Source organism: Pantherophis guttatus, chromosome 6 (genome assembly GCF_059756535.1).
Source record: "Pantherophis guttatus breed Tessera chromosome 6, ASM5975653v1, whole genome shotgun sequence".
Lineage (NCBI taxonomy): Eukaryota > Metazoa > Chordata > Lepidosauria > Squamata > Colubridae > Pantherophis > Pantherophis guttatus.
In genome coordinates, this window is record NC_142068.1 from 61,614,203 (window position 1) to 61,640,333 (window position 26,131).

A 26,131-nucleotide genomic window follows, 5' to 3' on the forward strand; every position below is an offset into this window, starting at 1 on the left:
ATCACTTCGTGTTTGAACTAATACATTGCGTTCTATATGGGACTGCCCCTAAAAAATCACTGGTTCAGAATGTAGCTGCATAATGCCCTCAGTGGAAGCTGCATTGGTTGCTGGTGTGCTTCAGAATGTTAGTCAAGGTGCTGGTGGTAACCTGTAAAGACCTTCATGGCATGGGTGGTGATTATTTGAAGATGATTTGAAGATCACCTTTCTTCCATCACTTCTTCCCATTTTGTAAAATCCATCAGGTTCATGTCCCATACTGAAATAATGACATCTAATGTCAGTGCCATTAAGCCTGCATCTGGAATGATATCCCTTCAGAATGTCTATGGAAATTCTCAGTCATCCAGATCATGATTGTCCCAAAGGTGCTTTTTCAAGAGGCAGCTGGACTTTCTGGTTTTTCTTTGAAGATGTTTCACTTCTCGAATGAGAAGGGTGGATCCTTTCTAAGTTTTTCTTGTCTATTATACAAACATAGGCTGTCCCCCAGGGGTGAAATGCTCCTGGATCGGAATGGATTGCCTGGTCCAGTAGCAATCATGGCCGGTGGTTTGGCGATCCCGTAGCATGGTGGAGCAAAGCTCCACCCACCCGCCTGGGTGTCATTACTTCCTGGTTAAAACCAGGAAGTAATGTTCTTTACCTTCTGCGCATGCACAGGTCTGCGTGCACATGTGACGTATGCGTGCGTGGGCGGTGCATGCGCTTCTGAACCAGTAAGGAAGGTAAGTAGATTTCACCCCTGCTCTCCCCTCACTTATCCCCTAGGCAGCATCTCCCTCACCCTCATCCAAGGTCATTCTCACATTCCAATACTTTCCCTTGACATCTTTGAATGAATTTTGGCTGCCATCCAAAGATTGTGCTACTTGCCTTCATTCCCAGGGATGTTTAATACCTGGTTCTCCTCCAGGTTCATGTAAGTTGGTACAAACCCTAGATTCAGAGTGATGTGGGCTCCAGCTTTGCTGTAAATATTAGTTTGATTCTCAAAGTATTTCATCCTAGATGCTCCTTTTCTGCAGGTGCTACTGAGAAAATGACTTGGGAGAATTGGTGTCAGGTTCACAGTTTATCTTTCACACTGATTAAATTAAGCCCCCGAGAATCGTTGGATAAGAGATGGGTGGCAAATAAATTTTCTAAATAAATAAATACTTTGATATTCCTTGTGTTTTTAGAACTGAAATCATTGAAATATAGTAGCAGATGATTGATAAACATTTCCCTAATGCAAACATAATTAATTCAATATATCTCATTGATTTTTTGAACTGAAACAAACATATGTTAATTTATAAAGAGTGGGTATGTTATATTGTTATTTTACTGGCAGTTCAGTGATGCAAAGTAGGTGACATAAACAATTTAATAGAAAGCCTGCATGTACATAAATCACATTATTATAGTCCATATTAGTTCCACGCTGAACATACTAAGGCTATGTTTGCTATGACAACTCATGTTTCAAAACAGATTTTAGTCTAATATTAACAGAAACAAATTCAAATATTAAATACTAAAAATTAAATTTGGTGGTTGTTTTCTCACAAGGTTAATCTTTATCTAGCAATCCATATATAGGAGGTTGATTAGTTCTCCGGGAGGCTACTTTACTATCTTCAGCGAAGTAAGAATCTGTCCATCCAACTCTTAGTAGGTATAAGAAATTCAAGGAATCAAGTGATTCCAATACTATGCAACCTGTTCTTCTTGCCAGTGTGTCCCAAGATGCTTTTCCAAAAGACGTTCTCTTGGTAAGAAAGTCCAGTTGCTTTTTGGAAAAGCACCTTTGGAACAACCATGATCTGAATGATGGAGAATCTCCATGGACATTTTTGCCAGTGTGTTTTAAAGTTTAATTGAAATTAAATCAAGTCTTAGTTTTAAGATTTAAAACTTTAAATATTAACCAGTTAATCTGATTGAATTTCTACTTTCGTTCAGGCAATCTGATCATGCTTTGAGGTTGCCAAAGCTCTACTTAAATATTCCTTCCTGAGAATAATTAGGTTGTTGTTCTGAGGCTGACAATAACCCCATGCCTGTGAAACTCATTATGGAGATAACACTGGGTAAGGCATGCTCTTAAAATATGTATTTATCCTCAATGGATTGTCTCCTAAATATTTTATTGAACTACTGAATATAAATTGTTTTAAATTATTATTAATTTTAATATTTATATTAAATTCAGTACTTTAATCTTACTATTGTATTTGCACTTTTCTTTTTGAATTTGCTGTTATTCATGTTTTATTAATAACTGACAATCATACTCAGGTTTCAGTTTTCTGTCAGTCTGGTGACCCATAAGCATTTAAAGATATATACATAAAATATTATTTTACATACTTCACCAGATTACTTTTTAATTTTTTCATGCTTCTCCTCCAATAGTTGTAGGAAGAACTAAAACAAGTTTATCATCATTATATATTTTACACCTCCTATAAGTGATTTGATTCTGCAATTAACTTCATTCCAAAACACCAGGGAAACTTACCAGATGAAAATGTTGATGTGTGTGTGTGTGTGACCTTTAGAAAATGTCTGAAATGTGGAATTTTCATTCATTTGTTCCTCTTCTTAAAAGAGAATATAACCTTTATGTATTTATTGTGCTTCTCCCCGTTATTAAGTTGTAGATTCTAGATTTCAGATTCTGAAGGTTAGCTGTATTACCAGTCACAGCCAAAAAAAATAAAAGCTGAAGCTATTGGAAAATTGAGTGATAAAACAATAACCCAACAATGATATTGACAATATCTCATTATAAATTAATGAAATATACACTTTAAATTTATTTAAGAAACTTAGGGAATACTGTCATTTCTTAATAATTTTATTGCAAAAAAGGAAATTGTAGTGCTCATGATTGAATATCTAAACTATAATTAAGTTCAGCATTATTTATTTAAAATTTAGGTTTATAATGCCCCACAGTTCAACACTCTGGGCAGTAAACAAATTAAAAACAGATGTAATGCAAAAAATAAAGTATAACTATAAACATAAGAGAGAGCTGAAATACAGGTAGTCCTTGATTTATGACAATTCATTCAGTGAATGTTTGAAATTATAATGGTGCTGAAACAATGGACTTACAACCTGTGCCTGAAGTTATATGATCTGGTATTTGGCAGCCACTTGCATTTATGACTGCAGGGACTCTGCAACTCTCCCCACCTAACTCTCCCTTCCAATTTATGTCCTGTTAGCGACCCCACGTAACAGCACTTGTTGGTGGCAGCAGCACAGGGTCTGGAGCTGAAGTAGTCTGTTGAGCAATCCTCTAGATCTCTATTTGGGGTTTGGGAAAATGAGGCTTTCAATGAATTGCAAGAATGAGATGCCAGCTTGGAGATCGGCTCAAAATGTCCTTGGTAAGAAGGCTTGGCACAGCCAGCAGCTGCCTCACACAGGCTGGGTGCAACTGTCAGCATCTGGAGAAAAAGGCAAGTGTGTTCTGAAAGATCTTATGGAACATAGAGAAGTGGCACAAATGGGGCTTTATGGAATGATGCTAGCATGGAGGGCCATGGTGTGGGGCCTGATGTGACATTTCATTAATGGCAGTGGCAAGTCAATGGATGAAAGTAGAGGCCTAGGAGCAGTGGTGGGATTCAAATAATTTAACAACCGATTCTCTGCCCTAATGACCAGCTGGTAGGCGTGGCTTGGTGGTCATGTGACCATGTAGGTGTGGCCTATTCATTTCATTTCATTTATTAAATTTTTATACTGCCCCTCTCCTGAAGGACTCGGGGCAGTGAACAGCCAGGATTAAAAACATACAATATAAACATTAAAATACTTTAAAACATAATTAAATCTATATTGGCTTCCCCCAATTTAACCCATAAAATTAACCAATTAAAAATTTTAAGCCAGCTCGGCTTGCTGAAATAAAAAAGTCTTCAGAGCCCGGCGAAAAGTCCGGAGGTCCGGGATCAGTCGTATCCCTGGGGGTAGCTCATTCCAGAAGGCGGGTGCCCCCACAGAGAAGGCTCTTCCCCTGGGGGTCGCCAGCTGACATTGCCTGACTGACAGCACCCTGAGGAGACCCTCTCTGTGGGAGCGTATTGGCTGGTGGGAGGTTATCGGTGGCAGAAGGTGGTCTCGTAAATAACTGGGCCCTAAGCTATGGAGTGCTTTGAAAATGAGAACCAATACCTTGAAGCGCACCCGGAAGACCATCGGAAGCCAATGCAGCTCACGCAGGAGAGGTGTTACGTGGGAGCGCCATGTCGCCCTCATAAGTACCCGCGCGGCTGCATTCTGCACCAGCTGGAGCCTCCGGGTGCTCCTCAAGGAGAGCCCCATGTAGAGAGCATTGCAGTAGTCCAGGCGGGAAGTGACAAGGGCATGAGTGACCGTGCATAAGGAGTCCCGATCCAGAAAGGGGCGCAACTGGCGTATCAGGCGAACCTGATAGAAAGCCCCCCTGGCCACAGTCGTCATATGCTCTTCTAAAGACAGCCATGCATCCAGGAGGACACCCAAGTTATGCGCCCTCTCCGTGGGGGCCAATGTCTTGCCCCCAATAGCCAGCGATGGCACCAGCTGGCTATATCGGGACGCCGGCAACCACAGCCACTCAGTCTTGGAGGGGTTGAGTCGGAACCTGTTCCTCCCCATCCAGACCCGCACGGCCTCCAGGCACCGGGACATCACTTCAAGGGCATCATTGGGGTAGTCGGGGGTGGAGATGTACAGCTGAGTGTCGTCAGCGTACAGATGGCACTGCACCCCAAAACCACGGATGATCTCACCCAGCAGCTTCACATAAATGTTGAACAGGAGAGACAAGAGGACTGACCCTTGCGGCACCCCACAAACCAGGTGCCTTGAGGTTGACCTCTGCCCCCCAGCCAACATGGACTGTGACCGTCGGAGAAATAGGAGTAGAACCACCGTAAAACAGTGCCTCCCATTCCCAACCCCTCCAGCCGGTGCAGCATGATACCATGGTCAATGGTATCAAAAGCCGCTGAGAGGTCTAATAGGACCAGAACAGAGGAGCAACCCTTGTCCCGAGCCCTCCAGAGATCATCAACCAACGCGACCAATGCCGTTTCCGTGCTGAAGCTGGACTAGAACGGATCTAGATAGACGGTTTCATCCAGGTACTGCGGGAGCTGTCGCGCCACCAAAAAGCGAAGGTTGGAAACTGGACGATAGTTTGCCAAAACAGCTGGGTCCAGAGAGGGCTTCTTGAGGAGGGACCTCATCACCGCCTTTTTCAAGGTGGGAGGCAAGAAACCCTCACTCAAGGAAGCGTTTATAATCCTCTGGAGCCAGCCTCGTGTAACCTCCCAGGTTGCTTTCAACCTCCCCAGCATCCTGTCCATGTCCTCGGGGGTCACAGGGTCGAGCTCATCCCAGATAACATTCTCAAGACACACCTCGGACAACCTGCCTGAACCCACCTAGTCAGAGTCCAAGCCTTCCCGAATTTGAGTGACTTTATCGTGCAGATAATGCGCAAAATCTTCAGCACGCCCTTGCAAGGGGTCTTCCCGCGCTCCCAGATGGAGAAGGGAGCACCCTAAACAAGGCGGCTGGGCGATTATCTGCTGACGCAATAAGAGCGGAAAAGTACTTACACTTCACCACTTTTATTGCCACTAAGTAGGTCTTGATATAAGACCTCACTAGTGTACGGTCAGATTCGGAACGACTAGCCATCCAACTACTCTCTAGGCATCTTTTCCGGTGCTTCATCTCCCTCAGCTCCTCGGAGAACCAAGGAACTGGGCAGATTCAGCGCCAGATCAGAGGCTGCAAAGGCACGACCCGATCTAAAGCACCAGCGGCCGCCTTATCCCAGGCGGCCACCAGGTCTTCCGTTAAGTCGTGAGCCAGAGTCTCAGGAAATGGCCCAAGCTCCATTTGGAACCTATCAGGATCCATCAGGCGCCTGGGGCGGAACCATCTAATCGGTTCCGCCTCCCTGCAGTGGGGTGTAGCGGTCAGAAAGTCAAGTCTAAGGAGGGAATGGTCTGACCATGACAAGGGTTCAATAACTATATCCCCTGTATCTAGGTCATTCAACCACTGACCAGAGACGAAAACCAAGTCCAGCATGTTTCCTCCTGTGTGAGTGGGGACCTGAATTAACTGGGTCAGGTCCATGGCCGTCATGGAAGCCATGAACTCCCGAGCCACCTCAGACGTTTCACCGATGGACGGCAGGTGGAAATCCCCCATGACTAAAAGCCTGGGGGTATCAACCGCCACCCCGGCTATAACGTTGAGGAGCTCGGGCAGGGCCGCTGCCATGCAGCAAGGAGCAAGGTATGCAATCAGCAGGCCCATCTGCCTCCCATGGCCCCACTTCACAAGGAGAGACTCACAACCGGCTATCTGAGGTACAGTGGCCACCCTAGGATCAAGACCTTCCTTTACAATAACCGCCATCCCCCCACCCCTACCCTGGGCCCTCGGCTGATGAAATGCGGGAAATCCGGTGGGTACATTTCTACGAGGGGGACGTCACTCATGTTCGATGGCGCTTCGCCTTAGCTGTTACAGTGTAATAAGGGTTAACCAGAGAGGCAGTTTCTGTAAGCAGGGCAATAAAGATTAGGCTAGAAAAGACACCAGAATGTTTCCTTTCTGCCTTCCTTACAGGATTAGCCCTGTAAAGTGGAAAAAAACAAAATAAGATTTCTTTCAACAACCAGTTCTCTGAACTGCTTAGAAAGTTAACAACCGGTTCTCCCGAATAGGTGCAAACTGGCTGAATCCCACCACTGCCTAGGAGTGGTGGCAGTTGATTGAAACACATGTGAAGGTATTTCCAGTCCAGGAAAATTGGTAATGAATCTGAGCAAAGTCTTTCTTTCTTTGAGTAGGAGCTGTGAACCCAGGAAAACCAAAATTGCACACTGTTATATATGGGAAAGTGCCACTCCATTCAAAACCAAGCACTAGAATACTCATGCACAGTATATCTCCATGCTTTACTCAATCCAATTCTATTAAACTTTAATCAAATACAAAGAACATTTCAACCCAGGAGCATTCTGACTTTAGTTTAAACAAACCAGATGAAGAATTCAAAGAATGGGTTTTGTCTTTATGTAAATGTATTGTCCAGAATAGGAAGTGATGTATGGTGTTCCAGATGCAGCCCAACTCTATTTTGGACATCTCTATTGAAAGTACGTTGAGCACATTGTTTGAACGCAAAACATTAGTTTATATTTATTTGCTAGATTTATATAGTATATGTTTCACATGGCGCACATAATAAAACATATAATAAGTTTCCATAAAAACATTTATGGCTTAGCATATTTTATAAATCTAGAAAATTCACATGCTGATTTTCTTAAATATGGCAAAGGCTGTATTTTTTCATTAAAATCTCAAAGTAGGATTGTTTTTCGTCTTTCGGTTGCCTTCCATATGCATTATTTTGGTCATAGACATCTGGAAGTTTCCTGGTTGCCATAGAACACCTGTGGGAGTGGCATTCATGCATTTTGGGCGAGGTTTGGTTTAAATCTTGCAGTAACTGAAAATAACAACTTTTATCCCTAGAAGAAATCCAAACTAAGAAGATACAAGTCATGTGATAAAAGGTAGTAATTCAATTAATAAGCATTATTTTCCACAAATTGATTTAGAAAATAGGACACAAGCATGAAGCCATACCAAACACAGGTTTCCGTTCCTTCATAACAATTGATTTTATGTGACTTATCATTTTTGTCCAAGGATCATTTTAGGCAAAAAAAGGTTATGCAATTTATGCATAATCAATTTGCATGAAAAGTTTGGAAATATGCCAAGCCTTCTGCCAAAATGCTTCCACACTTTCCTGTCAAATCTCTTTCTGTCCTCACGCCTGCATTTACCATTAGGCTGTGTGATTCTAGTACTGCAAAATATCCTGTTTCACACTTACCTCCATAGCCGAAATATAGTCCTCGACATATGACCACAATTGGGACTAGACTTTCTGTTACTAAGCAAGGCTGTTAAGTGAATCACACCCAACCATTTTGCCACAGTTTAATCACTCAGTAGTTAAGTGAATCTGGCTTCCCGCATTGACTTGGCTAGCTGGGAATGGTAATCACATGACTTCAGGACCCTGCAGCCATTGTAAATACATGCTGGTTGCCAAGTGCCTGAATTTTGATTATGTGGCTGTGGTGATGCTGCAATGGTCATAATTGCTAGGACTGGTGTGGTTGTAAGAGGGCTTTTTCAGTCTGTTGTAACTTTTGCTTAATTTAAGTCAACAACTACCTGTGCAACTATTACTGTCGGGTCAAAACTCCCTTGCCCAAAATGAAAAGGACCAGGACCCAATTTGGACATCCTATATCATGCAGAGTCGGTGAAAGATCTTCAGCATTAGAAAGGATGAACCTACCAAGCACACTATAATGAAGAGAGCTAATAAAATTGGTTGCTTTGTCTGCCATAGAATTGTATTCATTAGAAATCCAGATGAAGAAAATGCTTTTCCTTTTCATAAAACCAGACACAAGAGGAGGTGTTTCAATAATAAGGCTGTAAAAAATAAGTACACCTGAAGATATTTGGCTGAAAAAACTTAACACCACATCTAGCAACTCCTTTTTTCTACTGGCTCAGCCTCTTGCATTACATGAACTCTCTCCATGCAGGGTTTTGGGGGAAGCAACGGAACCCTCTATATTCCTGGCTACAGGATTCATTTTCCGTGTAACCTATTTCCTAGGTTCCCGGGACCCTCTGCCCTTACTTAGATGAATCCCTTGGGAGAGGATAGCGCGGCTACTTGTGGCTAAAGGCACGGAAAGGTGAAGCAACGCGGGGCGGTTTCAGAACCGGGAAGTGTCATTCTCAGGAAGGGAAGCGACTTTTCAAGAGGAGGGGAAACGGGCCCCGCCAGCCCGAGGAAGGATGCTTAACGGCGGTGACGGTGCCGCCGAGGGAACCTCCTTCCCGTCCGCAGCGACCGCCTGGGTTTCCTATCCAGGCAGGGCCTCCCAATCCCTGGCTCCGCCTGCACCACATGACCGCTCCGTTGCCTGCAAACTTTTTTCTTCTCCTTGTCCCGGGGCGGCCGCGATCGAGGCTGGAAAATGGCGGCTTAGCAGCGTCGCCGGCGCCGCCGCGTCAGTCCCCGCCTCTCCTCCCCGGCTTTCCCCGACGGCTGGCGGGCTCGGGCTCCCCTCAGCTATGACGCGTTGGATACCCACCAAGCGCGAAGAGAAATACGGCGTGGGTGAGCGCTTTCCCTTTCCTCTCTCCCGCCCCTCCGCGGGGATCCTTCGCTCCTGGTGCGGCTCCCGGTGAACTTCCTCAGAAGTTGAGGCTGCGCGGCTGAGAAGCGGGTCTCGCAGCCAAAGCGAAATCCTCCCCGCCCCTGACGAGCAAGTGACTCGTCCTTTATCCCTTTCCTACCCGACGCCTCACTGGGGCGCTTTTGAGGAAGGGTCGAGGCTGGCGAGAGAAAGCGGCTTCATCCCTTCTCAAAAGGCCCGCGCTGATGAGGGGTTGGGAGGTGGGGATTGAGGGGCTCTAGTTTCGCTTCACTTTACATTTCCTCGGCCGAGAGAGGCTTCTATTTCCTATCTCCTTTCGTTCCGAGTCTTTCTAGCGAAGTTTGGAGTTATCTCTTCTTTGATATCTTAGTCCTTTCGTTATTTTCCCTTTTTGTTGCTTTTAATTTACACGCCCCCCATGTCTTCCACGACTTCGTTAGGGAAACGAGGTCCAACTGAGCTGCACTTTTCTAACCTGCAGAACAGGACTCAAGTATCTCCCAACACCCTCTTTTCCCATTACCTGCTGAATTCTCCTTTCAAAAGAAAGGAAGTGGAAATTTTGTGTCTACTGTTTTTTAAATCTTCCTTCCTCAGACTTACTTTGATATAGAATACACAAGTAGGAATGATATCCTGTTGGATATTCCTTTTTTTCTGGAAATCTGGCTAGTGATTGGTGCCATAAATTGAATATGGAGCCAGAATTTTTTTAAAAAATATTCTTCTCTGCAAATTTCCTGATGGAATTATAATTGAGTCCCATTTCAGGACACACTAATATCTTGCATTATAGGAACTCAGCCTGTCTTGTTAGTGTTCAATGTTGTCATGAACATGCAATTATATTGTCTTGAGGATAGGTATGCAGAAATAAACAAAATTGAAATTCTTACCAGATTAGTGAAACCTTAGTTGATTTATTGCATGATTTAAGTAATGGGGAAAATAAAATAATAAATCTGAATGAAATGGATATCTTCTATTAAGATGATGGTTACATCAGAAATTACGTCAGAGGTACCATTTTCAGCTAGGTGTGAAAAAAGAAGGAATGTTTCATTTAAGAAAGGACTTGCCAGATGCAGAGTTTTAAATCTGGCAGTGCAAGAGTACATTATTATTCCCATAGCTGTGTGCATAGATCATACTAAGCCATAGTTTGTTGAATAATCTAGGTTTACAACCCTGATTTATTTCAGGTTTCAGAATACTGTTGTTTGTAGTCTGAATAACAAACTAGTGAGCAATAATTAGGTCGACATGTATTTTCAATTTGTGCAGTTAATAAATGTGTTGCATCCAGAATATTGGATAATTTATTAAATCACAGTTACATTCACAAAAAACAAATATACCTTGAGAGCATAGCTTGTGGTTTTCTAGATGTGAGTGTGCTACATTTTTAAAAGTTTTTTTCACTATTGCCATACTTATCAACTTTTGAAGAAATGCAAATTGTGCCCACCCCTGTGATATATTCAATTACCCAATAAAGAAGCTATTCTTAGTTTCTGATGCTTTTTCCAAACTAAGTAGAAAAATAACAGCATTGGATGATGGAGTTGAGGAAAGAGAAGTACAAAATTCTTTATTCTTCTATTCTCATGAAACATTTGCACTTACTCAGGCTCTTCTCTCCCCCCCTCCCCCTTCTTTCTCTGCCATATGTCTGCTTTATTTGTGTGGATTTTGAATGAATCCATGGTAGGAAAGAAACATAGCTGTTGTATCCTATTAATAGCTTCAAAATCTGATGTTTAGTGCTTGTTTTAACAATATGCATTATCTGTATAGTATCTAATTTTATCCATATTAGGACTGTTGGAAAGTATTGAAATAATGAACATGAAATCATGCAATAGTATTAAGTATATATATTAGTAAAAATAGCAGATACTGCTAAATAAACTTTCATAGTATTACGGAGACCTGGTTGGGCCAGGAGGGGGGGGTTCCCCTCGTTGAAATGTGCCCGCCAGGTTTCCAAGCATTCCATCAGCCAAGGTCACAGGGGAGGGGTGGGGGGGTAGCGGTTATCATTAAAGAAGGTCTGAGACCGAGGGAGGCCACTGTTCCTCAGACGGCCGGCTGTGAATCCCTTTTTGTGAAATGGGGTCATGGGGTTCAGATGGGTTTGCTGATCACGTACCTGGCTCCCTGCCACGTGGCAACAGCCCTGCCCGAGCTACTCAACGTCATCGCCGCGGTGGCGGTTGATACCCCTAAGCTTATGGTTATGGGGGATTTCAACCTGCCGTCCGTGGGTGAGACGTCAGAGATGGCTCGGGAGTTCATGGCTTCCATGACAGCTATGGACCTGACCCAGTTAATTCATGGCCCTACCCACACAGGGGGAAACACGCTGGATCTGGTTTTTGTCTCTGGACAGTGGTTGAGGGATCTTGATATAGGGGATATAGTTACTGAACCCTTGTCATGGTCAGATCACTCTCTCCTTCGTCTCGACTTTCGAACCGCTGCACCCCGCCGCAGGGAGGCGGAGCCGGTCAGATGGTTCCGCCCCAGGCGCCTGATGGAACCTGACAGATTCCAGACGGAGCTTGGGCCATTTCCTGAGGTTCTGGCACACGCCTCGACTGGAGACCTGGTGGCCGCCTGGGATAGGGCGGCTGCTGGTGCTCTGGATCGGGTCGTGCCTTTGCGGCCTCTGACCCGGCGCCGATCTCAATTGGCTCCTTGGTTTACCGAGGAGCTGAGGGAGTTGAAGCGCCGGAAAAGATGCCTAGAGAGTAGTTGGAGGGCCAGTCTTCTTGAATCTGACCGGACACTAGTAAGATCCCACATTAGGAATTACTTAGTGGCGATAAAAGCAGCGAAATGTAGTTATTTTGCTGCTCTTATTGCGTCATCAGATAATCGCCCGGCCGCCCTCTTTAGGGTGACCCGCTCCCTGCTCCACCAGGAAGCGCGGGAGGACCCCTTGGAGGGTAGAGCCGAGGATTTTGTTCAGTATCTGTATGACAAAATCACTCAGATTCGGGAGGATTTGGACTCCGACTGGGTAGTCTCAGGGGGAGAGACAGGGGCAGGTCTTGAGAATGTTATCTGGGATGAGTTTGATCCTGTGACCCCTGAGGACGTGGACAGGATTCTGGGTAGACTGAACGCGACCACTTGTTTATTGGACCCGTGTCCTTCCTGGTTAGTACTGGCTTCCCGGGAAGTGACACGAGGCTGGCTCCAGGGGATTATAAACGCTTCGTTGAGTGAGGGTGACTTTCCCGCCGCCTTGAAAGAGGCGGTGGTGAGGCCTCTCCTCAAGAAGCCTTCCCTGGACCCGGCAATGTTGGTAAATTATCGTCCGGTCTCCAATCTTCGCTTTGTTGCGAAGGTTGTTGAGAGTGTGGTCGCGCAACAGCTCCCCCAGCACCTGGATGAAACGACGTATCTGGATCCGTTCCAGTCGGGCTTCAGGCCCGGGTACAGCACGGAAACGGCATTGGTCGCGTTGGTTGATGATCTCTGGAGGGCTCGGGACAGGGGGTGCTCCTCTGTCCTGGTCCTGTTAGATCTCTCAGCGGCTTTTGATACCATCGACCATGGTATCATGCTGCACCAGTTGGAAGAGTTGGGGGTGGGAGGCACTGTGTTGCGGTGGTTCTCCTCCTTTCTCTCTGACCGGTCGCAGTCTGTGTTGACAGGGGGACAGAGGTCGACCCCGAGGCCCCTCATATGTGGGGTGCCGCAAGGGTCGGTCCTCTCGCCTCTCCTGTTCAACATTTATGTGAAGCCGCTGGGCGAGATCATCCGTGGTTTCGGGGTGGAGTACCATCAGTACGCTGACGACACCCAGCTGTACATCTCCACCCCGGATCACCCCAACGATGCCCTTGAAGTGATGTCCCGGTGCCTGGAGGCCGTACGGATCTGGATGGGGAGGAACAGGCTCAGGCTCAACCCATCCAAGACCGAGTGGCTGTGGTTTCCGACGTCCCGATATAGGCAGTTGACGCCATCACTGACTATTGGGGGCGAATCATTGGCCCCCACGGAGAGGGCTCGCAACTTGGGCGTCCTCCTGGATTCACGGCTGTCTTTAGAAGAGCACTTGACGGCCGTGACCGGGAGGATTTTTCATCAGGTTCGCCTGATTCGCCAGTTGCGTCCCTTTCTGGATCGGGACTCGTTACGCACGGTCACTCATGCCCTCGTCACCTCCCGCCTGGACTATTGCAACGCTCTCTACATGGGGCTCCCCTTGAGGAGCACCCGGAGGCTCCAACTGGCGCAGAGTGCGGCCGCGCGGGTGGTAATGGGAGCGACATGGCGTTCCCATGTAACACCTCTCCTGCGCGAGCTGCACTGGCTCCCGGTGGTCTTCCGGGTGCGCTTCAAGGTTTTGGTTACCACCTTTAAAGCGCTCCATGGCTTAGGACCCGGGTACTTGCGGGACCGCCTACTACCACCAATAGCCTCCCACCGGCCGGTACGCTCCCATAGAGAGGGGCTCCTCCGGGTGCCGTCAGCCAAACAATGCCGACTGGCGGCCCCCAGGGGGAGAGCCTTCTCTGTGGGGGCACCTACTATCTGGAACGAGCTCCCCCCAGAGATACGGAGGATCCCGGATCTGCGCACCTTCCGCCGCGCCTTAAAGACCTTACTATTTCACCAGGCCGGCCTGGCCTAATTTTCCCCCTCTTTTATAAAAGATTTTTAAAATTTTAAATATTTTTTAGTATTTATATATTCAATTTTAAATTGGTTTTAAAAGTTTGGGGTTTTAAATTTGTCGGGGCCAAAATTATTTAATTTGATTTTATTCTATTTTTTAAATTTTGTATTGTATGTGTTTTTATTGTTTGGCTGTGCACCGCCCTGAGTCCTTCGGGAGTAGGGCGGTATAGAAATCTAATAAATAAAAAAATAAAAAATAAATAAATAAAATAGTGCATCACTTGTAGTTTTGTTTCATGTAATACCTGTCTTGTGCAGGAAAAAACCCTATTTGTTGCTTTTCTCTAACCCGGTTCACCAAGTTAAGCTATTATTAGTGGTGTGAGATCTGGACTGCAAACTAATAGAGAATTAATAGAGCAACCCCCCCCCCCTTGAAAATTCTAACTCTGTCTAATGGTTTTAGGCACAGATCTGATTACCCTAAAAATAATTGTGGTTATACGGTAGTAATTGACTTAAAATATTGTGCATGCTGTATTTAAAGTATTATTTATGCAATCACATGCTTTGTAAATCATCTATAGTTTATTTAATACATTATCATTAAGCAAACCAAAGAGCAAATGGGCCCACATGCTATGATAACCCACATTATATGGAATAAGCCACACTTGGAAAATGTATTCTTGTCAAGTTTAGATGAAACAAATTACATCACTGTTACTATATGATAGGTGAAACTACATTGAATGGCTCATATGCACCAGGAAACATACTTTAATTATCCAACTGCAAGGGCAGGGGCCTCTGAAGAATGTATGCATCTTGGTATCAAAGTGCAAGTGCTGCCTCTTAAGTACTTTCATAGCTTATTACCCATATTTTAATCTACTTTTTTCCTTGAACCCATGTGTCCATGTGAGTAGTCTATAGTTCATTCTATTGTGTGAACCCAAAATATTGACTTGCTTAAATAAACTATGAATGACCTTCAGTTCTTAATTCTCTGACCAGAAGAATGGCCCAGAGTTATAGCCATCGTAGCAATTGTGATCAAAATTCACCTTGGGAGCTTCAACTCCTTACCACCCACCTATCTCCCCCATCTATGCCCTTTTGTCCCCTGCCATCCTAGCTCTACTTTGCCATCTTGTTGCTCCTGCTGCTGACCAAACATGCCAGCCCTTGAACATGCAGGTGCTGGCTACACACTTTCTTCCCCAGGTCATGCATGTGGTTTCTTCATGAGGAAAGTGAGCCTCATGTGGCCAGAATCTGCCTTGTAAAGCTGGGCACAACTCAGTCAACAGCAGGAGCAACAAGATGGAGATGGTCAGATGGAGCGCAGGGTGTAGAGAGTGGCTGGGCTGGGCTGGCTGTGGCTCTGGCTGCACTCTTGGGACTGGATTTCATATGGCAAAGGGTTCATTCTAAGTTGTTGTTCAGGGGCTTCTTGCAGCCTCAGAGCTGTGGTGTACCAAGAAGCCCCTTCACACTGCTGGGATGGACTAAGACTGGATTTTGTGCTGCAGTTTAGGGGCTTCTTGCAGTCCCAGAGCAGCAGTGTGCCAGGAAGCCCCTATGCCACAATGTGGCAAGTACACACACAGCTATGTGCTCTGGGGCTGCTTGCTGTCCCACAAGGCAGGATGCAGGACGGCCAAAAGGGCAGAGACGGGGGAATAGACGGGGGGGGGGATTGAAGAGAAGGCAGTCCCTTACCTTACTGAGTCTCATGGTTGGGAGAGACCCAAAAGGCTTGGTTTGAAGTGGGTCTCAGCTATTGACTGGTGGAATTTACTTAATGCCAATGCCACAATTGCTGTTACTAAGCAATGCAGTCATGTGATGTCTTGCTTTACAATTCCATTTTTTAGAGATGGTAATTCAAGTGCTAATTATGATAAGTCGAAGACTACCTGTACTTTAAGTGATGGAGACATTCATCTGCTTGTAATGTAGTACTGTTATAAGGCAATAAGATACCCTGATGATCTGTGAACGGGCTGGTTCTCTAAATAATGTCATTAAAGAACTCCTGTTTCTGATTTATCTTGGTACATTCCTCCTATTATCTTCTTGGTTGTGAACGATTAAGGGATACTAGTAACATAGGCTTCATTTCATATGCTCTAACTGCTGGTAATTGCTAGGTCTGAACCTTGATTATCCAATTTAAATTCAGTATTTCTGAGGTTCAGGTGTCTGTTACTGCTTTCACTTGATTAAATAAAGAATTAGTTATACACTGACATTGTTTTCTGATTATTGACAGAAAATTTTACTTACTTGTACATATACTACCAGGTTTGGTTTTTGTGGTATTTGTTGCTTGTATCATACAGTATCTATCCAGAATTCATTTTGAAGCAATATTTTTAGAAAATATTCTGCCACCTTTAGAGTATCTGAGAATTCTTCATCAGGCAAAACGAAGGGTCCCACATTTTTGTGAGCCAATAGACCCATTAGAGAGCACATTGTAACTAATCAGACACATTGATTACCCTGGTAACTGTAGTTAATTATCAGGTTACTGTTGTCATTTTTTCCTGGGAATATAAGTATACTTCCAAACAAGATTTTGATTGTAGCTATCTTTCAGTTTTTTAAAATGCAGTTGAAATTGTATTGTGATTGGTATTTTGAGTTAGACATAAGCTGTCACCTTATTGAGTTTATGGATGATACTAAGCTCAGTATTGCAAAAATCAAATGGTTATGATCTTTTTAAGGTGGAAGAATGATCAAAAGACAAATATGGTTCATTTTAAATAAATGCAACATTATTCATATTGGGTCATTAGATACAAACAAACACTGATGGGGCTTGAGCTGTCTCACAAACCAGTAAAAAGATCTTGGGGAATAGTGGATAGTGAAGATGTAAACTGGGGGGCGTGGCAGTTGTGAAAAAGGCAAATTTAATTTTAGGGGTTATTAGGAAAATAGTTGATACAAAATGTCATCTTTGTAATATAAAAATAGTTCTTGTTCCTACATTTGAAAAATATAAATAGACTTGGAAACAACACAGAACAAGGCAGTAAAAATAATCAGAGGGCTCAGTCTTTTTTTCTTCCATAAGAAAAGGACATTTGAGATTCTTGCTTGGAAAAGTAGGTGATTGAGGGGATATATGACTGAGGTGCATAAAATCATTTGTGTTGTGGAGAAAAAAGTTGAGTGAAATTTTCTATCATCCCTTCAAACTCTAAGCAAGGTGGTCTTAAAGTATGACATTATATGACTGCACTACTTAGCAACTGCAGACCTGGAAATCCCTGGTTACTGTTGTTAAGTGAGAACTGCATGGATCATTAAGTGATGACCTCATACGATCACAACTTCCGACTCCCTGCCCACTTCCCCTTTGACTTTGCTTGACTGAAGCTGGCAGAAAATGCTGCAAATCACAATTATGTGATCGAGGAACACTGTTGTAATTAGAAATCTGATGTAAGGGATGGTGGCTATGGAAGGGGAGGTGGTATGATGGACTATGGTGAAGTTGCAGTTTCCCAGGAAAGAAGCACATTCCAAGGAGGAGGGGATGATAAAAGGCAACACAGTCTTTTATCCCACCTAGAGCTGGATCGGATACAGAGGAAGAGTGTTAGGGTAGCCACTCCCTAGAAACTCCCAGGATATAGCCTTTAGGGTGAGAGTAGTATTGTTTTAGTCTGGCAAGATTCTGTCTACTGGTGTGAGCAAATAAAGAACTGAACTTTGGCTGAATTGGTTCTATGTCATACTTGGGCTGGGCTAGCCCAAAAACAATTATCACTTTTTCGGCACTGTTGCAGGTTTGAACATCATTGAACAAATGGTTATTAAATGAACACCACTTGTACACTGGTATCCAAGAAACAAGATGGTGGATTATCTGGAATTGAGAGAGTACAGTGCACAATGCTTTGTATATGAAAGAAAAGGGTGCTTTGGAGTATACAGGAGTCTACAGATAGCACCTGTCTATAATCCATTAAAGCAGTTGTATTTTCCCCAGATTGCACAGCTCTAATGGAGGAAACTACACAGCTCTAATGCAAAATTCTCTTAAATTGGACTTGATTTCTATGATGACAGACACATGTAGTTGATACAGATTATATTCCAAAATATATTGAATATTTTAACAGCCTTTCATGTTTTTGTCTTGACTATTCAATAATGTTCACAGCTTCTCTATTAAAATTTAATTAGTGTTTGATAGAAAAAGTGAGAGATTTGTGAAATTTATATTCTGCAGTGATGCTGTTTTTGAAGAAATATTTTTCACTTCATTTAATATACCTGAATCAGTTTATATTCATTTGCATGTAAGTTCTTTCTGAAACAAATAGAATATATATATCCAAATATATTCTAATTAACTAGTATGAAAATGAGAAAGAAATTTTCTTTGTAGAATGAAATCTTAGTAAGACAGTGCAATATATTGGGCATTACTCCTTGTAACACTATTACTTGGTGTTATTGCTGTGATTGTTTTGCTTGTTTTTGACTTAGTATGATATGTATGCTTGGCATTGTGATTTGGAAATCCTGAGTTATTGCTTAGCATCATGTATGAATGCCACCAGTTGAGTTTTTTTTTTTAAAAAATGTTATATTGTTTAGTGTGATAGGAAAATTCAGAAATAGAATTGGGTGTGAGAGAGGGAGGGGTTATTTAGTGCTTTACAAACCTCAACTTGATGGGTTAAGACACTGTGTTAAATCCAAAACAAACAATAGTGTGATGTCTGAAGCCAATCCAACTTCCAAACTACATAGGTATGCAGTGTTGGAAAGCAGGACCATGTTTTATACTTGAGCTATAATGTGGTTTGTTTGATTTTGACTTTGCGTATTATGCAAAAGCAGATAATTGTGATTTATTCAATACATTTGATTAAAGAAACCATGGCTTAGCACAGTAAGAATTAGACCAATGTATCTTGACAGATGGACAATTAATATATATTAAATTATAATATGGAATTCATGGAAGCTTATTGATAAACTGCTTCTTATTGTAGGGGATGTTATAGGGCTGTTTTCATGGCAGTCATTGCAATCTCAGTTGGGATATTCTTCCTAGTCCTGAACATGTGAGGCTCCAGTCTCATATAAAACAAACAACTTTTTATTCAAAATAATTTACAAGTAGTGTCTGTTCTACTTTACAAGAAGTATTCTGCATGATTTGTGCATCTCAGAATTGTATATGGAGCATTTTGCCCTGATGCTATAGTGTATATACATAATTTCTGTTCTATAAATCATTTAAATCCCAGAAAGAGATTCTTGATTTAAAATAACACTTTGTTGTTATACTTGTCATGATTCTTTGACATGGGAGAATTGCTGTATTATTAGTGTCTTTTATGGTAAAATTTGAATATGAGTTAGTTAGGTATTTAATGTGGAATTCCAGATTATTAGTGTAAAATCATTTCAGTCAATCCAGATAAACAAGTCACTGTACCATCTGCAAGAATGAAAAAAGAATCCATTTTTTTGCCTTTATTTGAATGAAATGCATTAAAGAGGAGCAGACAAGGATCCCATAGTAAACCACTATTTTATATGCAGAGTGGGCAGCATCTCACAAAGAGTCAGGCTTTAATCAGGAGGAGGCGGGAGACCAATATTCAGAACCATACTCAAAGCATTAGGCCAAAGGCAGTAAACCTTACAGCAGGAAGGAAGTAGTAAGAAGGAAGGAATGCTCACAAATGCCTCAGGAGATGCAACAGGCAAGCCTAAGAAGGATGACACTAAAGAATTTAGATCCTTTACATTACTGTTCAGAGTAGGGGGAACCAACAGAAAAAGTTCCAGGTTGTGGTAAAAGGTGGCAAATCAAATATTGCTAAAATCAGGTGAACTGGAATTCATGGTTGGAATATAGTACTGAACTATATAGGGATTTTTTTTTCCAAAAGAAACAACTGAATATAATCTGGTAAGTATTCTACATTTCAAAAGAACTGACTTTAATAATTGGATAGTAGGAAGGTTTCAGTACCTTGAAATCCTGAGGGGAAAAATAGTGTGTGTGTGTGTGTGTGTGGTGGGAGTGGGCATCCTGAAAAATGAGATAATTAAGTTCCAAACATAAATACCAAAGAGAAAAGGGAAGAAAGGTATTTAATGAGACTGGTATAATTGCATAATGATCCCTCTAAGAAATTGAGAAATGAAACGGTCTATTTTAAAACAAATGGAAGGCATGCAACAAAAGAAAATTAAGAAGTAGCCCTAATCTATAAGGATAAGAGCTGGAAGACTATGGCTCAGAATAAGATGAGGCTTTCAATGAATGCCAAAAATAACAAAACAGTTTATTTGTTTAGGTGTGAAACAATAGGAAGATCTTGGTATACTGGCTGGAGAAGATAGCAATATGGTGATGGACAACAGGGAGAAGACTGAATTGCGTAATTTCTATTTTGCATCAGTCTTTTTGCTGAAGGAAAAGTGGTCCAATCTGTCAGAAACTGTGTCATAATGAGCAGAAAAGAAATGCAGATGAAAATAGGCAAGGAAGTGGTTTGATCTCAAAATTATTAAGTGTAATATTTTGAGAACTATTTCTGGATACTGGAGAAGGGGTAGAAGAGTTGGCTTTCAGTCTTTTAAAAAGGGGAAAAAACAGGAAATTGCAAATCAGTCAGCTTGATGTTGGTACCTGGAAAAATACTAGAAAAGATAATTAAACAGTGGGTTTGCAAGCCCTTAGAGAGAAACAAGGGACAAACAAACTAGAAGTTGGCATGAGTTTCTTAAGAATAGGTTGTGCCAGACTAATCTTTTTTATTTTTTTTGTTATGGCTTTTTGTCAAAGTGAGTTTATTAGTAGACAAAGTGAATACATTAGTAGACAAGAGAATGCTGTGGATGTTGAACATCTAGACCAGGGGTCGGCAACCTTAAACACTCAAAGAGCCACTTGGACCCATTTCCCACAGAAAAAAAAAGGGAAGAAAGGTATTTAATGAGACTGGTATATTTGCATAATGATCCCTCTAAGAAATTGAGAAATGAAATGGTCTATTTTAAAACAAATGGAAGGCACACCGGAGCCGCAAAACCTGGGTGGGCGTGGCCAACTCGATGTCACTCACCCAGTCACATGACCCCTCCTAGCCATGCCTACCCAGCCACAAAACCATTCTGTCTCTCTCCCCTCTCCCTATCTCCCCCTCTCTCCCCTCATGTCTCTCTCTCTGTATCTCTCCCTCTCTTCCCCTCTCACCCCTCTCTATGTATCACTCTGTATGTGTCTCTGTCGCTCTCTCTCCCCCCATCTCTCTCTCTCTCTCTCTCTCTCTCTCTCTCTCTCTCTCTCTCTCTCTCTCTCTCTCTGTGTCTCTCCCCCTTCCTTAGGGTTACCATCTTTCTCCTCCCACTCCTCTCGTGATGCCCTGGTTGCCTGTGGCTGAGCTGGGAGTGTGTTTACAGGCGGGATGACCCTCCCCAAGCGAGCACCAAAGCACAGCAAAGCCATCCATGGGGAGGGTCTTAACAGGATGCGGCTTCTTTCCTGCACTAATGCTCCGGCCGTCACCTTGGTGTTTCATCCCCCACCCCCGGCAGCTCTTCGGCCGAGTGTGGAGGGTGCAAACTCCAGCATGCAGCGGCAGGAAGCAAAGGCTGCCTTACGTGCAAATGTGGCTCAAAGGCAGGTACAGGGCAGCTTCTCTCCTGCACTCGCCTCCTCCTCCCACTCTCGTGACACCCTGGCCGGCTGTGGCTGAGCCGGGAGCATGCACATATTTTATTTATTTATTTATTTATTTATTAGATTTTTATACCGCCCCCTCTCCCGAAGGACTCGGGGCGGTGAACAGCCAAAATTAAAAACATACAATATAAACAATTTAAAATACGTTTAAAACAGAATTAAATCTAAAATGGCTCCTCAATTTAAAACGCCTTACCCATACCCCTATAAATAAGACGAATTTAAAATTTAAAAATTTAAAATTTCCACATTTAAAAAGGGGGAAGATTTAGGCCAGGCCAGCTTGATAAAATAGAAAAGTCTTAAGCGCGCGGCGGAAGGTGCGCAGATCCGGAATCCTACGTATCTCCGGGGGGAGCTCGTTCCAAATCGTAGGTGCCCCCACAGAGAAGGCTCTCCCCCTAGGGGCCGACAGCCGACATTGTTTGGCCGACGGCACCCGGAGGAGCCCCTCTCTATGGGAGCGTACTGGCCGGTGGGAGGTTATTGGTGGTAGCAGGCGGTCCCGTAAATAACCAGGTCCTAAGCCATGGAGCGCTTTAAAGGTGATAACCAGAACCTTGAAGCGCACTCGGAAGACCACCGGGAGCCAGTGCAGCTCGCGCAGGAGGGGTGTCACATGGGAACTCCATGTCGCTCCCATCACCACCCGCGCGGCCGCACTTTGCGCCAGTTGGAGCCTCCGAGTGCACCTCAAGGGGAGCCCCATGTAGAGAGCGTTGCAGTAGTCCAGACGAGAAGTAACGAGGGCATGAGTGACCGTGCGTAGGGAGTCCCGATCTAGATAGGGACGCAACTGGCGAATCAGGCGAACCTGATGAAAAATCATATGTGGGGAGACCCTTAAGCAAGCTGCTGCCTGCCCTGCGTGCACCTTTCCTGAGCTTTGGCACTTGCTTGAGGAGGGTCTCCCTGCGTGTGGACACGCTCCCGGCTCAGCCACAGCCAGCCAGGGTGTCACAAGGGTGGGAGGAGGAGAAGAGTCAGTCGCTCGTTTATCCCCCCCCTCTCCCCCTTGTTGCCCGAGATCAGCAGGCCAGATTTGGTGAGCCGGTCGCACTGCCGCCGCCTGGGAGGAAAAGAGGGAGAGGAGACGCTGTGAGAGAGCCCATTTCTCACGTTCTCCTCCCAGGCAGCGGTGGCGCATTCAGCTTACTGAATCTGGCCTGCTGATCTCGGCTGGCGAGGGGGAGAGGGAGAGAGAGAGGGATGAACGAGCGAGTGATCATGTGCCTGTCAGTTGGCTTCTAGCCCCAGAGAGGGCAGAGAAGGGAAGCAGCCAGGCTGCTGTTGCTTTTCATTGGGGCACATGGAGCGAGACAGGGCTCCTCTTGCTGTCTCTACTCCCTCCCTTGCTGGGCATGGCAGGGCTTACTGCCCCTCGTTTAGCCACCCACCCCATTTATCGAGGGGTGGGGCGGGGAAGAAGCGAGACACATGGAGCAAGATGGGGCTCCTCTTGCCATCTCTTCTCTCTCCCTCGCCAGGCATGGCAGGGCTTCCTTCCCCTCACGTAGCCACCTGCCCCCTTTATTGAGGGGGGTGGCAGGTGAGGAGGGGTGGGGTGGGAGAGAAAGGGTATTCCCAACTGCCAGACCGACTGGCTTCTTTGCGGTATCTCTTTCTCTGCCTTTCAGCGTCAGCCGTCAAAAATGAGGATTTTCTGGGCAGAAAATCTTTTCCCACCCATCATCACCAGGTGCCCTCACTTCCTCCAAGCCTTTCTTTGCCTACCGGTATTTGATTTTCAGCTCCGTCGCGTTTCTCACTGTTGTGTGCAGGGAGACAAGTTTGTGGGACTACCATAAAAAGAAATTTCTTGTGAGACGTTGGAATTAATTGATTGAACAGCTTCAGCTTTGCCTTTGCCAGGGCGGTGGGTGCTAGAAGGGCACTGTCCCGAAGCTTCCCTGCTGCTTGGTTTGGGGTGGATAGTGTCTGGCAGGCCCAGGTGTGGTAGGCAGGCGGGTGGAGCGGAGAAGAGAAACGGTGCAGAGGAAACCCTTTCAAACCGTGGTCACTGCCTGCTCCATAGCCACAAGGTTGCCTGGCGCCATGGGCAGGGCTGGGGCTAGCAAGAGTGCGCTGGAGAGACAGAACCCCCAGCCCTCGCTGGATCAGCTGATCCACTGGTTAGCCATGAGATGACCGTGGAAGGGAAGGGCTGCCTCCTGTGCTGGCCATGCCTACCCCCTTCACTAGGGCTTATTTTTGGGGTAGGGCGTATATTACCCCCCCCCCAAAGATTGGGCTAGGCCTTACTTTTTGAATAGGTCGTATTTTTGGGAAAACACGGTACCTGTACAAAAAGTTATAGTTAGGGTTGAGGTTTGCCAACCACTGGGCTAGAGTAACAGAATCTTAAAAACATCACAGCATTTCTCTTTCCTTCTCTTGTATGAAAGAAAGTCAAAGTGGGGTCACTTTGTTTTTTTCCCACTAATGTCTTCTTTCTTTCATTGATTTAATTCATATTTTGCTAACCACTACCACTACTTTGTTTATCAAAGGTTATCTCTGTGGTTCTCTAAAAGCTTGGAGGCTGAAACCTGTGAAGAATCGTTAAAGGAAGTAGTTATGTTTAGCTAAAGAAGAAAACGCTAAGGGGAGACATAATAGCAATCTTCCATACTTGAATGACTGTCACAGAGAAGAGGATGTAGATTTGTTCTCTGTAGTGCTCGAGGATAGAACCAGTGGGCAGCAGCTTTACAGAAAGAGCTCCAAACTCTAAATAAGGAATAATTTCCTGACAGCAAGAACTGTTAAGCAGTGGAACAGCCTGTCTCCTGGAATTGTTGATGCTCTGTAACTGGAAGATTTCAAAGAGACTTTGTTGGAGAGTAATTTGGGATGATGTGAGGATTCCAGCCCTGGGTAGGGCATTGGACCAAAAGTCCTCCAAGATCTCTTTCCAATCCTAGAATTCTACAATGTTGTATAAAAATATTTGGACAACGTTATTGTTTTATTCAATCAGGTCCTGAGGTTAAGTAGATTTTTTAAATTGAATATATATGGGGAATAGACATGGGCGAGAAGGACAGAAATATTAAAGTCCGGCATAAAATAATATCAGAATTTCAGTAGCATCATTTTTATTGGATATAGATTGTGTGATATATACTATGCTTTAAAATAGTATCAGAGTTTCAGTAGGATCATTTTTTTGGATATGAATTGAGACATGTACCATGCTTTAGAAAAAGAAAGAAAATTTAGCTGTATGGAATTTGAATAATTTGTCATTAAAACTAAGTACAGTTGGGTTGTTTCACTTAAAAACAATGTTAAGCTTGCAACAGAATAGTTCAGTGTTTATTCTTTTATTGTAATGGAAATTTTGTCTATTGTCCAGTGATCTTGAAAAAAGTAGCACTCATTATAATAGTTTTTTTTTTGTTTTTTTTTTACAATAGCTGTGAATGATGATCATGTCCAACAATGTGGCATGCCTCTAATGAATTTCAAGGGTGTGGGAGTTGAAAATAAATATATTGTTGCTAACAGAAGGGAGAAGAACGAAGTGAATATAGATATCATTTTCCTGCAACTGATCGTTTTGAAATCTGTTTTCTGCCTCATTGGGGTTTTTTTTTTTTAAGAGTGACTCAGAAAGACTTACTTCTGTGTAAAGGTATATAGGGTTGTGCTGGTAATGTTTGTTAGTTGCAAAGTCGTATCCGACCCATTGTGACCCCATGGATAACATTCCTCCTGTCCTCTACCATCCTCTGGAATCCATTTAAGCTCACGCCTACTGCTTCAGTGACTCCATCCAGCCACCTCATTCTCTGTTGTGCCCTTCTTCTTTTGCCCTCAATCTTTCCTAGCATTAGGCTCTTCTCCAGTGAGTCCTTCCTTCTCATTAGGTGGCCAAAGTATTTGAGTTTCATCTTCAGGATCTTGCCTTCTAAAGAGCAGTCAGGGTTGATCCGCTCTAGGCCTGACTGGTTTGATCGGCTTTCAGTCCAAGGGGCTTGCAGGAGTCTTCTCCAGCACCATAGTTTAAAGGCCTCACTTCTTTGGCACTCAGTTTTCCTTATGGTCCAACTTTCACAGCCATACATTGCAACTGGGAAAACCATAGCCTTGACTATACGTACTTTTGTTGACAGGGTGATGTCTCCACTTCTATGCTATATGCTGTCTAGATTTGCCATAGCTTTCCTCCCCAGGAGCAAGCGTCTTTTAATTTCTTGGCTGCAGTCCCCATCTACAGTGATCTTGGAGGCCAGGAAAATAAAATCTGTCACTACCTCCATTTCTTCCCCATCTTTTTGCCAGGAATTGAGAGGGCCGGATGCCATGATCTTAGTTTTCTTAGTGTTGAGTTTCAAGCCAACTTTTGCACTCTCCTTCACCCGCTCTTTAGGCTCTTTAGTTCCTCTTCACTTTCTGCCATTAAAGTGGTATCATCTGCATATCTGAGGTTGTTGATATTTCTCCCGGCAAACTTAATTCCAGTTTTTGATTC

General features: G+C 43.9%; 1 protein-coding gene and 1 long non-coding RNA gene across 5 annotated transcripts in view; one reads left to right on the forward strand and one right to left on the reverse strand.

Moving 5' to 3' along the window:
• LOC117676728 (uncharacterized) overlaps positions 1-8,101 on the reverse strand; it is an 81,296-nt gene extending 73,195 nt beyond the window's left edge. The window contains exon 1 of the long non-coding RNA XR_004594478.3: positions 7,925-8,101. This is a non-coding gene — a long non-coding RNA (uncharacterized LOC117676728). The remainder of the gene's footprint in view (positions 1-7,924) is intronic.
• Positions 8,102-8,221: 120 nt separating this feature from the next.
• Positions 8,222-26,131, forward strand: part of DOCK1 (dedicator of cytokinesis 1) — a 427,633-nt gene continuing 409,723 nt past the window's right edge. For 3 of the 4 annotated variants that reach the window (XM_034436445.3, XM_034436446.3, XM_034436447.3), the window contains exon 1: positions 8,222-9,238. In XM_034436445.3, coding sequence (XP_034292336.2) covers positions 8,914-9,238 — 325 coding nt within the window. In that variant the 5' untranslated portion in view covers positions 8,222-8,913. Of the gene's footprint in view, positions 9,239-19,853; positions 19,873-26,131 lie in introns of those variants that run through there. The other variant, XM_034436448.3, reaches the window with a different exon arrangement.